Consider the following 13,910-nt stretch of genomic DNA (forward strand, 5'->3'; position numbering starts at 1 on the left):
CATGCCTGCGTCCCCAGGGGCATGGGTGTGCACAGCCACCTGGGCCTCTAACCACGGCTCCGTTCAGCTCTGGGGCTACACCACAAGGCTTGGAGTCACTGAGGATGGGTCCTCTCTCACCTCCAGCTGCAGGAACGGGGGCATCAGCAGACAGATGGCAGCCATGGTTACTAGTTTCCTGGCCTGGAACCAAGAACGTGACCTCCTAATAATATCCACCTCTCTGAAACTAAAATGCCAGATGTATGCAAAGCGCTTTGCCTAGTAAGTGCTGGAAACCCGTGTGTTCTGCCATCAGAGGAGACAGCAAGGGCGTAGCACCAGCTGACATCCTGTCATCGCACAGAGTTAAGTGTGTGTGTGTGTGTGTGTGGTTTTCTCCTTTTGAAGTGGCTCACAGACCTACCGTAGGAGCATGAAGAAGCCGACGGCAAGGCCGGCCACCACCAGCAGGACGGCAGGAAACACAGCCGCCAGGATCACGAGAATAAACAGCACCATGAAGAACTGCTGCAGGAAGTTCTCTGCATGGAACGGCAGCCTCACGTCCAGCTCGTCCATGTCTTTGGAAAAGCGGTTCATCAGCCTGCCGGTGGGAGTCGTGTCGAAGAAGCTCATTGGGCTCTTTAAGATCTGTGGACCAAAGCAGAGAGCCACGAAGGTCAAGGTCAGCAGTTAGTAAACCTGCGGCCGCCCAGCTGGGACTACAGTGGCAAGGGCAGGGCCTGACCTTGTTTCCTGGCAAAGTGAGGCTGCTCCCTACCCTTGTGGCCGTCGTGAATGGGGGTGAGTTGGGGGAGAGAGCTGGAGTGGACACGGAGGTCCACAGAGAGACCCCCTGCAAATCTCAGGTACAACCAGGATGGGAGAGGTGGGTGCCTTTGGAGGAGGGAGGGACTTGATGCCCCAGGGCCCTAAAAGGTCAAGCTCCCCTTTCTCCTGTCCCCAAAGTGCAAATACCACCCATGCACTTCGGCCAGGGCCCTCATAGCCAATGCCTGCCACGTAGCAGCGGTGGACGGAACTGGGGGCCAGGAGCAGAAGCACCTGCTGGGGTCCTTGTTGTACTCAGGGTTCCCTGGAGCAGATGACCTCTTGGCCTGCACATACCCCTACCCCAACCTCAGCCTAGCTTAAGGGCACGTGGGGTGCCCCTAATAGCCCTCCAGGTGCTAATGAGATAGTCTATAGGCTGTCACCTTGTCAAACACTCTGTCGTGCAGTGAGGAAGATGCCATCAGCGTGGTCTTGGTGAAGGTGAAGCCTTTGGCGATGCCGAAGGACAGCACGGCCCCCATGCTGGCCGCGTACACCCACTGGTACATGTGCTGCCCCATGTCAGCCAGGACCTCGCCCACCTCACACACGCTCTTGTTGCCCTGGGAGCCGCAGGTCACCTTGGGAGAAGAGCAAGGGAAACACCAAGAATGGGTGGGCTCTCAGGAGAAGGTGGGGGCAGTCCAGAGAGCAGAGACTCCAAACGAGGTGTTTGATGGCTCAGAATGGGCCATCGGGTGGGTAAAATCAAGCCAGGTCCCCTTTGGGACCTCTGGGCCATGCATGCTTCTCCCATGTAGGCAGCCACAAGCCCAAGGGGCACCTGATGTGCCCTTGGCACAGGCTCTGGGGAAAACAAAGCAGCTGAACAGGTGCACACGGGCAGTCACCCAGAAGCTACCTGCGCCCCATGGGACCGTAAGTGAGGCCGGGCCAAGGAGATCCAGAAGCGAGCAGCAAATCTGGAGTCCAACCCAAACAGGACAGCAGGAGCCACCCTGCAGCTCACCACACTGCCTGCCAGCCCCACCAGGGGGCCCCTCAGTCCTTGCCCTGTCCCCTTCCCAAAGGCCAACTGGGAGGGCGCGAGGAGGTGGGAGGAGGGGACATGGCCCTGGGTCTCTGATGAGGGGAGGGGCCTGGTGAATAGGAGGGGCTCAAAGCGCTGCTCCGCCCTGGCCGGCACACACCATGTCGCCAGCGTCTCTAAAGGCACATCCCACCTTCTCCTCCTCCTCCTGAGAAACTGGCAGGTTCCTATTCCTCCGGGCCCTGAGCTGAAAGTCAACACTGCCTTTGGGGACCAAACAAGCGTCTTTCTTCCAAATGCCATTTTGCTGATGACAGTAATAGCGGAAATGTAAACCAGAGGCGGCTGACGGCTGAGCCGCCAAGAAACAAACAGATGCACCCCTGGGGATGCCCTGATGAAAGGCCCAGTGGAAACGGCAATCTTCCAGGGCCTTCTGCCTGCCACTGCTGCTTCCTGCCCAGCGGCCTGCTGGGGAGGCTCCAAGCCCGGGAGTGGACCCCGCCGTGACCTGCACCTCAGACTCCCCAGGGGAGGGGCTCATCCGGAGCGAGTGGGTTTGGGGAGAATCTGGAGATCCTGGTGATGGTCTGTCCAGGTCATGCTGCCCACTGGCCTACTCCTGCCCAAGCCCCAACCTTGCCTGCCTTCGGTTGTCATGGCAACAGAGGTAAACAACAATGTGACCACGAAGGATGGGCTGGCACCACCCCCAGCATTCCTGGGGGTCCCCGAAAAGCTCTGGAATCATTGGCCAAAATCTGGAAGAGCTCCCAGCCAGCTTGAGGGAGAACGACCTTTTGGAGGTAAGGAGGAGCTAAGGAGGCAGGAAAGGGCTCCTGGTGGCCCTGGAGCATCTGCGGGCACTGAGTGTGACTGCACATCCCATTCCTGCAGAGGTCAACCCCGGGGGACAGAGACCTGTGGAACTCTCCGGCACTAGATGGTGCTGGGGACAAGTTGCCAGTTTCTCTTCAGTGGGGGGAAGGCAGACATCTGGGTGAGATTTTCGTAGCCTCCCCTGGTCATTCCTCAGAGGATGCTAAGACCCCTGGCTACAAAAGGGACCCTGTGTGTCCTGCCCTGCTCGCCCCCACCCACGTCATCTGGGATGGGCGCCTCTCTGACAGCCCTTTGACATCTGCTGCAGGGGGCGCCGGAGAATGCAGAGACACTGCTGGTCTCGGGGCATTGGAGGGGATTTCAGGTGGGGTAAGCACCTGCCCTTGAAGTCTTGTGGGCAGAGGCAAATGAGTGACCTCGGTAGGCAACCTTTGCACCCCGAGACACAACCTCAGCGTTTTCCAGTGCCGGGGCAAACTCACCTGGGAGCCTTTGTCTAACCAGAAACCCAGCCACCAGTTGCTGAAGGCAGAGCTGCCGATCATGAGGAGGAAGAGAGACACCGCGAAGAGAGAGAGCAGGTACCCTGCAAGGGGGGGGGGGGGGCCGGGGGTCACTGACACCACAGGGGCAGCCGTGGCCTGGCCTTCCTTGGGACCCAACCCTCATGGGAAAGTCAAGGCCTGTAGAAAAGGGCCCTCATCCCTGGGGACCCCCCCTCTAAGAAGGCTGAAACAGCACAACTGGGTGTCGTACCCCTGCACCCCAACAAGGATGTCTGTTCTGTCTGGTTGGAAAATGGGCCCAAATTGCCATCCCATTGGCAAACCACCAATGTGCACTTTAACAGGAGCAACTCAGTACTCTTGAAAAACAGACAAGTAGGGACTGGTGTTATGTGCAGTGGGTTAAGCCTGCAGTGCCGGCATCCCATATGGGCACCGGTTTAAGACCCAGCTGCTCCACTTCCAATTCAGCTCCCTGCTAATGGACTGGGAAAAGCAGTGGAAGACAGCCCAAGTGCTTGGGTCCCTGCACCCACATGGGAGACACAGAGGCAGTTCCAAGCTCCTGGCCTAGCCCCAGACATTGTGGCCATTTGGGGAGCAAACCAGTAGATGGAAGATGTGTGTGTGTGTGTTTGTGTGTCTCCCTCTTTCTATGTCACTCTGCCTTTCAAATAAATAAATGCATTTTTTAAAAAGGAATCAAGATGAAATAAAAATCAAGCATTTCATTTTTTTAAAAAAATCAATAAAGGGGCAGGTGCTGTGGCACAGTGGACTAAGCCTCTGCCTGCAGTGCCAGCATCCCATATATGCTTTGGTTTGTGTCCCGGCTGCTCCACTTCTGATCCAGCTTTCTACTATGGCCTGGGAAAGCAGAGGAAGATGGTCCAATGATTGGGCCTCTGTACCTGTGTGGGAGACCCAGAAGAAGCTCCTGGCTCCTGGCTTCTGATTGGCCCAGATCTGGCCATTGGAGCCATAGGAGGTATGAACCAGTGGGTAGAAGACCTCTCTTTCTGTCTCCCTCTCTCTGTCTGTAACTCTACCTCTCAAATAAATAAATAAATAATATTTTAAAAAAGCAATAAAAATGCAGTCTTGTGGAGGAGAGACTGGGAACAAAACCATTGATGTGCTTTGCACACCAAGACAGGAATCTTGTGTGAAAAGCAGGGCAGGAGCCGAGTGCCCCCGCGGGCAGTGATGAGAGGGAAAGGGTTCAGAAGAGCCAGCGCTGGTTCGTGCTGCTGCCCGCCCGGCCACCTGGCTGCAGGAAGAGAGAGTATGGCGGCTTTAATAGAGATGAAGAATGATCCTACTTAAAAGGCCCTATTATCAGGCTCTAGTGTTTAAGAGGAGAAAAAATAAAAGCCTTGATAAATAGTCCAAGCCCTTGTAATTTTTTCAAGAATTTGTAAAATGTGAACCCAGCAGTTTAAGAGGGGAATACATGCAAATTGGATGCGGAACCTCCAGAAGCCTTAACGTATGTGTGGTACGTTCTCCAGGTCACCGTGCCTTCCCGGGGGGATTCCGTCTGGACCAGCTGGTGTGCAGGCACTGAGGAGGCAAGCACAGTCCCGGGTGGGCTCCCTTCCAAACACCCCACCCCTCCCGGGCCCCAGCCTCCCCCGAGCCCCACACTTTCCCACTTCCGGCACACCTGTGCTCACTGCGGCATACTTGAGCTCTGTGAAGTAGGCTTTTGGTCTTTTGAGACAACACCTACTATGTGCTCAACCCTGGGGATCCTGGGGTTATCTTGAGCTGTGTCTCCCCAAACCAAGCAGAGGATGTGAGTACCGGGACAATTGGCTCTGCAGGGTCTGCACTGAAGTCAAATAGCCATGGATTAAAAACACCTGGGAATGGGGCTACTGGGGTTCAGCCAGTGATGTGGCCGCTTTCAATTCGGGCATCCCCTGTGAGCACGGGTTTTGAGTCCTGGCCGCTCCACTTCCGGTCCAGCTCCCTGCTAAGGCTCCTGGGAAGCAACGGAAGTTGGTCCAAGTTCATGCACCCTGCCACGTATGTGGGAGCCCCAGATGGAGTTCCAGGCCTGGTCCAGCCCCAGCCATTGTGGTCATTTAGAGAGTGACCAGCACATGGAAGATTTCTCTCTCTCTCTCTCTCTCTCCTCTCTCTCTCTGCCTTTCAAATAAATAAATCCTTTTAAAAAGAATGGTGGAGGGTAAGGAAGGCAAGGCCACATCAAAAGGAGTTATCATCAAGCCAGCAACACTTGTGGACAGCCAGAGCTCAATCCGATAGCAGAGACATCTGAGAGGCAGCATAGACACACAGAACGTGACGGCAGGGCACCTCTGGCCAGTGAGTGAGGCTGCTCCCTGGGAGGGTCAGCTCCCAGCGCCTGCAGCTGGACTCATACTGGCAGCTCTCAGGGGGAGCCCCCTGGGGGAGGCAGTGGTTGGGAGAGGGGCTGGATGCCCGACTGAAGTGGCAGGGTGCCCGCCACGTGTCCCTACAGCCGTGCGTGAAGGAGGCCCTGCCTGCCTCCCCAAGCTCACCCCCCGGCAGCAGACAAACCGTGAGCTCCTGAGGCCCTCCAGGCGGCAGCCCCAAGTCCTCGCCTGCACTGCCCAAGGGGAAGGGAAATGCCTGTCAAGTTCTCGTGAAACAGCGTTTCAGAGGCACGGCGATGCCGCCTCCACATGCACGGCTCTCCCTCCTCTCCTCCACGGAAGGGCACGGAATGTCAGCTCCCAAGCAGAACCATGACTCAAGCTTGGCTTTTATACACAGAGCTAAAGAGCGCTGGACACAGCTCTCTGCCCCCAACCCAACCAGAAGAGCTTCCATACAGCAGAGGGAACCTGCCCGGGAGAGACCTGCCCGGGAAACCAGCGCCCCCTGGAAAGGCTCCCACTCCAGGGCTGGAACACGAGGGTGAGGCCTCGGCGTGTGGGCACCCTGTAGAGCGCTCCAGGGACTGGGCACACCCTGGAGCCTCCCCGAGGAGACACCCCATCGCCTGCCCTTGCCAAACGCCGGGGCAGCCTGTAACTGGCTCACGGCATCGTCTCCTCCTGCAGCTGTCAGAGCACAGAACCGCCCGACTGTTTATCCTCTAAGGCAAAATTGTACCAGCGCCATCTTCCTCTCCAGAAGAGGGGGAGTGGTGAGAACTCACAAAGAACAGGGCTCACTCTCTCCACTGGACCCTAAATCCTTTCTCCCCCGAGGTGCGAGGGGATGTCCCTGCACGTCGGTTCCGCTGGGAAGCCCCCCGAGCGGCGCTGTGGATGCTGTCTTTCAGATGCACCTGCGTTGGTCGTAAGCACCATGGAAGGTGGCAGAGAGCACTGATGCACGCATGCTTGTTTTTAAGTTCACATTTTCACATCTCTGAGATCTGGATGTGCCTTCCACCCGACAGGCATTTAATTGCGGGAGATTTTTTTTTTCCCTTTCTAAATGGCACATAAAATGATCGTGGTCTTATCAGGCAGACAGCATCTTAAATTTGACTGAATGGATTAAGTTTTGTGGGTCTTTTTAGCTTCACATTACTGAGGAACTGAGCCTCAATGCGGAAGGCGCTTTGAGGGACGTTGATCCTGCTGTCGCCGCGTCAGGCCCAGGGAACGGAGCGGGTGGTGACGGACTACGGGCAGGTGGAGGGGCGAAGGCAGCATGTCTACAGAGGTGAAGAGGAGGCTTCAGCTGCCTGGCCCTGGCCAAGCTCGTCTCTCCTCTGCCTTCCCAGAATGTCCTCATGCCCCCAGCCTCAAACCCTCCACCTTCCCCTACCTTCCTACCCACAGTGTGCCCCAGCAAACCCCTGCACAACCCTGAAGGACCCAACCCAAAGACCACCCCCTCTGTGAAGCCCTCCTGGATTTGTCTCTTACTCTCACTCCAATCCCCTGACTCCCACCATAGTGTCCCACAGTCATCCATTTGCCTGTGACCCCCACCAGACCGTGAGACCCTGAGGATGTGGGCATCCCCTCTCCCTACCCGGCCTCACTGAGGACCAGGCAAACAGCACAGGACTTGGTCCTTATTTGCTGTGAGACTGAATCACCTTGTGCCACCTGGATTCCCTCACTGCTTCCCCGTCCTCTCTCAGTGCTCCCCATGGAGGGTGGGACACCGTCCCTGTGCTGGACTCGCCTCTCCTCGGATGAGTCCCCGGGCATTGCTCGATCTCTGCTACTACCAGTAGTAACTACTGATCCCTACTACTAGTAGTAGTAATTAATGACCCCCTCCTACTAGTGGTAGTAACTACTGATCCCTAGAACTACTAGTAGTAACTGCTGACCCCCTCCTCCTACTAGTGGTAATTACTGATCCCTCCCACTACTCGTAGTAGCTATTGATCCCTCCTATGACTAGTAGCAACTGTTGACCTCCTACTACTAGTAGTAACTGTTGACCCCTCCTACTACTAGTAGTAACTATTGATCACTCCTGATAGTAGTAGTAACTAATGACCCCTACTAGTAATAGTAATTATTATTCCCTCCTACTACTAGTAGTAACTACTGGCCCCCTACCACTACTAATAGTAACTACTGATCCATACTACTAGTAGTAGTAGCTATTTCTCCTTCCTAGTACTAGTAGCAACTATTACTCCCTTCTACTACTAGAAGTAACTATTGATCCCTCCTGATAGTAGTAGTAACTACTGAACCCTCCTACTACTAGTAGTAACTATTGCTCCCTCCTAGTACTAGCAGTAACTATTGACCTTCCTACTACTAGTAGTAACTATGGGGTGGTAGTTGCCAGGACAGTTATGAGTATGACTGTTGATGGTCCCTGCGCCACAGTGCTCAGCACTTCGTCTACAGTGTCTCATTTAATCTAAGAACTTCTGTGGCTGGTGCTAGCACCTCCCCATTTTACGAATTAGGACAGCAAGGTTCAGAGCCGTTACGGAGCTCGCTCAAGGTCACAGAGCCAGGAAGTGGTAAAGCCGAAGTTTGGCCTCAGGCAAGCGAACCCCAAGGCTCACACGTGCGATCCCAGCTGCCCAGAATGACAATTCCACCGACCGGAAGTAAGAGACACTTGGTGTGCCTGTACTTTTCTGTCCCACACGGGAGATGCCTAATGCATTCCAAACAGCACCTATGGCGGAGAACGCAGGGTAGGTACCTTTCACGTCGACAAATTCCGGGGCTGTTTCAGATTCTCTCCCTTCATCTTTCTCCTCTCCTGGAGCCAACACTAGGGTGAGAAATACAGAGAGCTCTGTGCCCAGGCAGGCGCCCGGGGCAGCAGGGGACTGGGGCTCTCGCTCCGCTTGTACCAGTCTCCTGGCTCCTCTCTGCGGGGCTCTCCTTGAGGGCTTCCAACATGGCTGCGTTGTAGATGTGTTCGGGGTCCTGGAGACAGAAGGGGCTAGATGACAGCCTCTCTCCCTGGCCAGGCTGGAGGGACTGCAGCAAGGGTGGCCACCGTCTTCCCCCGACCCAGATGCATCTGTGCTACCTTAAACTGTAAGCCTCGAAGGTTGTGGACCAGCTTGGCGTAGCACCCTCGCTCCTCCATCAGCTCCTTGTGGGTGCCCTTCTCACAGATCTCTCCGTCTTCCAGCAAAATGACCTCATCACAAGACTCCAAGAACTGCAGGGGCAGGGAAGGGATCCACGGTGAGCACCGGCGTTGGTGAGAGAGGGCGGCGCCTGCACCCAACTCTTACACAGCGGCGCCCAGGGCTCATCCTGTCCAGGGGTTCTCACCACCCATGTGGGAGCCCCGATGACTCTCAGGGTGCCTTGTGTATCAGGCAGCCTCCCTGGTCTCCACCCACCAGATGCCAGCCTCACCCCTCCCCGAGCTGTGACAAGCAGAAAATGACCCCGGACACTGCCAAATGACCCCCACCGGGGGGACCACCGATCTAGCACCCAGGAGTAGGAAAGCCAGGCTCTGGCATTCACAGCGAAACACACAGATTCTTCCTTTGTTTCGGCTGCTCCCCAGTGAGATCTGAACGTGGAAAATGGACGTGGTGTTTGTTGCAGCCAGGAGTGGGTGGAGAGGGGACATGGGATCTCCACGCTGGCCCTCCTCTTCCCAGGGCCACCTCCCCATCCCCTAGGAGAGGCTGTGCCCTAAAATCGGAGCTACCACTAATGCTGGCATCCCATGCTTTTTGCCCAGAGCACCTCTGCTTTTCTCATTTGAATTCGCTTCATTTCCATATCACTCCTGTGATCAAAGAGTTCTGCTAAGAGGGGTTTTCCTTTCATTCTGGAAGGCAACAGGAGAGCTGTCCCTGTGGGGTCAACCCCTGGGAGGGCAGGAAGCCCCCTCCTGCAGGCGGGCAAGACGCTGATGCCACCTTTAGGAGGCCTTCGCAGGGCAGGGCCAGAGGTCTCCCCTTGGACTGCAGCATCCATCAAGGTCAAGTCAACCTTGGGCGCTCTTGATTAAAAACCTGAAAGACAGAGCTATGTTGGGTTATTAGACACCTGACAGGGGTGCAGTCTGACATCCCGGACAGCTCCAGCCTTGCCGCCTCCCTCAGGCTGACCACCCAGCCCCCTGCCCACTTGCCCCGCAAGCAGGAGCATGCTGGCTCTCCACGTCCAGTTGAGTCACTTGCGGACGGAGCCTTCTTCCAGAAAAAGGCGGACCTCTCGCCTTTGCATGGCGTCTTCTACCTTCCTGCAGCCTGCTCTGCTCTCCCGATCTCCCCCAACCCCAGCATTTCAAGCAGCAGGTGACTTGATCAGCAGCTGATTATCCCGGGGTGGGAGGGGGAGTTGGAGGACTGAGGCCTGTTACAGCCCCACATCCTTCTCTGGCTGTGCTGGGGCACGCACCCCAGGCCCTGCAGCTCCTGACAAGGTGAAAGTCTCTCTGGCCAGCCAGCCCCAGGTTCACTCCAGCAAGACCAGGGGGATTGGAGCAGCTTTGCTCTCAAACTCAGGAATCCGACCCCGGGTTGGGTACCCATGGCTTCCTGCAGGCCTCATTCCATTGATTTCCTCACATCGGGAAGCGCCCTTGGCCGGCCCAAGCACTCCAGAATCAAACCAGCAGGGACATGCTCTGGAAAAGCCTGGGGGCTCCGGTTCTGGCCCAAGTCCCCTCCTCCTCAGCATCAGGGGCCAGACCCAGGTTCTGGTGCCACCTGGTGGCTGCCTGCCTCCTCCGCCAGGTAAAGCATGAAGTTAAAATGACCTTGGGGAAGGCAGACCTGGAGGAGGCTATGGCCTGGGGTGACCCTTCCTGCCTTGGCCCCATCGCTGCTTAGTGAGTCTCAGTGATGGACCAGCACTGACGTTGTGACGCCCCTTCCATGGGGACTCCCAGAGAGGCAGTTCTGACCCACAGGGGCACAAGCCCAGGAGGGCTCCCTAGGTCCACAGGACCCCTCAGGAGGACAGACCTCCCCCTCCCCGTGGCAGACTGTCCGCAGAAGGTGGTGGCCACAGTTACAAGCCTGGCTGGGCCAGAGCCATTCCCAGTCCACCAGCTGTCCCCTCCACCCTGACCCAGGGGCCAGCAGAGGAACTGGGAGCTCTCATCCACACTGGTCCAGCCTCCTGCAGGGGTGGAGCCCACTCAGAGGAAACCCAGCCTCCATGCACAAAACACAAATGTCGCGAGCTTACTCTGGGGTGAGAACCAAGCCCTGGACAAAAGTGGGCTCGGGTTCAGGTAGGAGCTCAGCGATGGGAACACCTGGTTCCCTGGAAAAGATCCTAAAGCAGGCTGCAGCGTCCTGTAGCCATGGCAACCTCCTGGCTTCTGTTCCCCTCCCCCCCTCAAGGCAATGAGCCCTTGTTGAAGTTGCTCCCTGTGGGTAGCAGGAGAGCAGAGAAGCCAGGACTCTGCCCCCTGCCCCGACAGGCCCCTCAGTGTAGGACAGCTCCAGGGACTGTCTCCTCTCACAGGGACCACACATGCACCTGCTCGTACACACAGCGGGGGACTCGCTGTGCAGAGAGGAGAGGGAGACAGTCGAGGCAGGGGGATACCTGGCTTGAGGCAGAGTAGAGAGGAGCCTTGGGGGACCGACACGGGGATGACTGGCCCCATCCTGCCACACACTCAGGCTCACTCAGGGACAGCCAATGGAGTGGCTCTGGGCAGGGAGAAGCTCCCGGAAGCCTTAGCATTAGCCCCAAACTCCAAGCCTCCAGCTCTTTCCCTGGGGGTGATGCCGTCCACCCAGGCAAGGCACCCCTGGCCTCAGGCCTGCCTGGCCCTGGCTGGAGGAATTGTGGGGGATGTCTGCTTCCTCTGGCTCCCTGTCTACTCCTCACTGGGGGCCCAGAGCTGAAGGAGTCCCCAAGTCCACCCCACAGGCTGCAGTCCAAGGGAGGAAAGGCCTTGTCCACGGAGCCCAAAGATATGGCCAATAGAGGCCATGCTGAGCCAGGAGCAGGCAGGGCCATATGCAAGCCAGGATGGCTGTGGGAGGTTGGGAAGGTTGAGGGGGAGTCATGGGTCCTTCCTGCATCCGCAGCTCCCTCCTGCCCTGCCCTGGATGAGAAAAGAGGACACTCCCCGAGCACCAGGAACCCTCCAGTGCTGTGACCCCACGGACCCTGCGTGTCCCGGTCACCTGCAGCTGGTGGGTCACCAGGACAACCGTCCTCCCCCTGAGCGTCTTCCTGATGCACTCCTGGAAGACATGCCTGCCCACGTGGGCGTCCACAGCTGACAGGGGGTCATCCAGCAGGTAGAGCTGACGGTTGGAGTAGACGGCGCGCGCCAGGCTGATCCTCTGCCTCTGCCCCCCAGAGAGGTTGAGGCCGCGCTCCCCGATCTGTGGACAGGGACAATGCCTCCTGCGGTCAAGGGGCCCAGAGGCCACCATGCAGCTCTCGGAGAACGGGAGCTTCCTGCAGCTCTCTGGGGTCCAAGTTCCTCCAGCCCTCACAGGGCCGTGTGGCACACTGCACAGTGGCGAGCAGGAGGCTCTGCTTCCCCCACCTCTCTGAAGCCTGGTGGGCTGTGGCAACCAGGGAAAGCTCTTCTGATGCTGCTCCGTGGGTGCCTGACTCCTGAGACAGCCCCCCTCCCCCCAATCAGGACCATCAGCCCTACAAGGAAGTATTTGAGCTGAAAGCTCTGAGAAAAAGCTGCAATGGGCAGCCGGGAGAGGTGGCTGAGAACAGATGGACGAGGGAACCTGCTGCTGCTTCCTCGTGGAGCGCTGATGCCCAGTGAGTGACACCAAGCTCTGCCCAGCGAGGACCCCAGTCTCTATGCCCATCCTCACTTCCCTAAGGCCTGGCTCTGTGCCAGCCAGACGAGGCGCTCAGGAAATCTTTCTTGAAAGGGTGGGCCAAACACAAGCAGGCTTGGTGCCATTCCTCCTGATGTCCACCAAGGTCAGGCCCCGATGGAGAATTCAGGATGGGTAGGAGTGCAACTTTGCCTGCATCTGCTGGGCCCTTTCTGTCCTCTGGGACCCCTGAGGGTGGAGCAGGTGCCTGCTGGCTGCTTTGGACCTGGGCGAAGCAGCTGCAGTAGGGCGGAGCTCCCAGCCGGCTCACCTCCGTCAGGTCTCCGTAAGGGAGGCTGCTCAAGTCCTTTTGAAGGCCACAGACACGAACTGTGTGCTGATACCTGTGGGCATAAAGGCCACAAGTCAGCGGAGTGAGAAAGCCCCCATCACCACTGCCCCGGGGCTGCCCTGAGCTGCCCCAAAGGCACCGCTGGTGCCCTGGGGCAAGGGAAGCAGGCAGCAAGGTCTGGGTTTGCAGCTCCCTAGCCGGCTGCTCTGTCCTTGATGTCCCCTTCATCCTGGAGTCTGTGCTGGACCCAGTGCAGAGCTGGCTCAGGGCCGGCCCCTCCTCTGGCGGGGTTCCTACCACCCAGGGAAGATGACGTCAACCCACCTGAACCCCCCCAAAGGGGACTCCGAGAGCTCAGATTGCTGGCACTGTCTGTAGAAGTCAGAGAAGGGGGCCACCCCTGAGGGCTGAGGTCCCTGGAGACAGCCTCCCAGAGGCTAGGGCTACAGCAGCTAGGCTCTGATTGAAGAGCAAGCATGTGTGGCTGGAGGCGAATGGCCCAGGGCTGGGGAGATTACAAACGGCTCCCCGACATCTGCCAAGCACCAGAAGTCCAGAAGGCTACTCCATCCACACATCACTCCCACCAGATTGGAGCAAAGGAGTCTCCCCCAGCTCCGGGGGAAAACGAAGATGCCCAGAGAACGCCTTCAGCAGGGGAGGCCGAGTGGGAGCAGGATCTTCACTCCTGGACCACTCAGCCTCTCTGATATGCTCTGCCCCCAACCCCAGCCCTCCAGCCAGCCCCAGGGTACACTGGCTCCTGCTCCAGCTGCCCGGTGTGCCCGGTGGCAGTGCAGGTGTGTGCCCTACCCAAGCAGCTGTGGGGCCCCCCATTTCTAGCAAGCCTGATGCTCGATGAGCTGCTTGCCTCCGTGGAGACTGAATGGTCAGTTGGTTGCTATCAGGAGCCTCTTTCCGCAATGCATGACAAGTCACACTTTGCAAAACACACCTTCCCAGTAAAGGGGTAGCAGCAAGGGAGAGGGCAGTGAGGCCATGAGCAGCTGCCCTGTGGGTGCTGCAGGCTCCTGGCAGCTCTTGACGGCCCCTGGAACACAACCTGGGCATAGCTCGGGCCCAAGCTCAGGACTGCAGCACACAGTGATTGAGACCAGGGGCCTTGGCATCAGAACAACATGGCTTTGACTCCAGCCGGGTGACCTTGGACAGGCGTCTCCTTGATCCTCACTCTCCAGGTCATAACACTGGACTGATAACTCGCACTGGGTTGTA

General features: G+C 57.6%; 1 protein-coding gene across 4 annotated transcripts in view; it reads right to left on the minus strand.

Moving 5' to 3' along the window:
• The window catches only part of ABCC12 (ATP binding cassette subfamily C member 12), a 59,792-nt gene that overhangs the window by 19,570 nt on the left and 26,312 nt on the right, over positions 1–13,910 (minus strand). For 2 of the 4 annotated variants that reach the window (XM_089319351.1, XM_089319350.1), the window contains exons 12-20: positions 12,654–12,726; positions 11,717–11,920; positions 8,626–8,760; positions 8,438–8,519; positions 8,290–8,364; positions 4,630–4,719; positions 3,133–3,236; positions 1,200–1,397; positions 407–633 (exon numbers count right to left, since the gene is read on the minus strand). In XM_089319351.1, coding sequence (XP_089175477.1) covers positions 407–633; positions 1,200–1,397; positions 3,133–3,236; positions 4,630–4,719; positions 8,290–8,364; positions 8,438–8,519; positions 8,626–8,760; positions 11,717–11,920; positions 12,654–12,726 — 1,188 coding nt within the window. Of the gene's footprint in view, positions 1–406; positions 634–1,199; positions 1,398–3,132; positions 3,237–4,629; positions 4,720–8,289; positions 8,365–8,437; positions 8,520–8,625; positions 8,761–11,716; positions 11,940–12,645; positions 12,727–13,910 lie in introns of all 4 variants that reach the window. The other 2 variants (XM_051833877.3, XM_089319349.1) reach the window with 2 other exon arrangements.

The sequence above is a fragment of the Oryctolagus cuniculus genome, chromosome 18 (genome assembly GCF_051225735.1).
Source record: "Oryctolagus cuniculus isolate XC-2025 breed Fujian yellow rabbit chromosome 18, ASM5122573v1, whole genome shotgun sequence".
Classification (NCBI taxonomy): Eukaryota; Metazoa; Chordata; class Mammalia; order Lagomorpha; family Leporidae; genus Oryctolagus; species Oryctolagus cuniculus.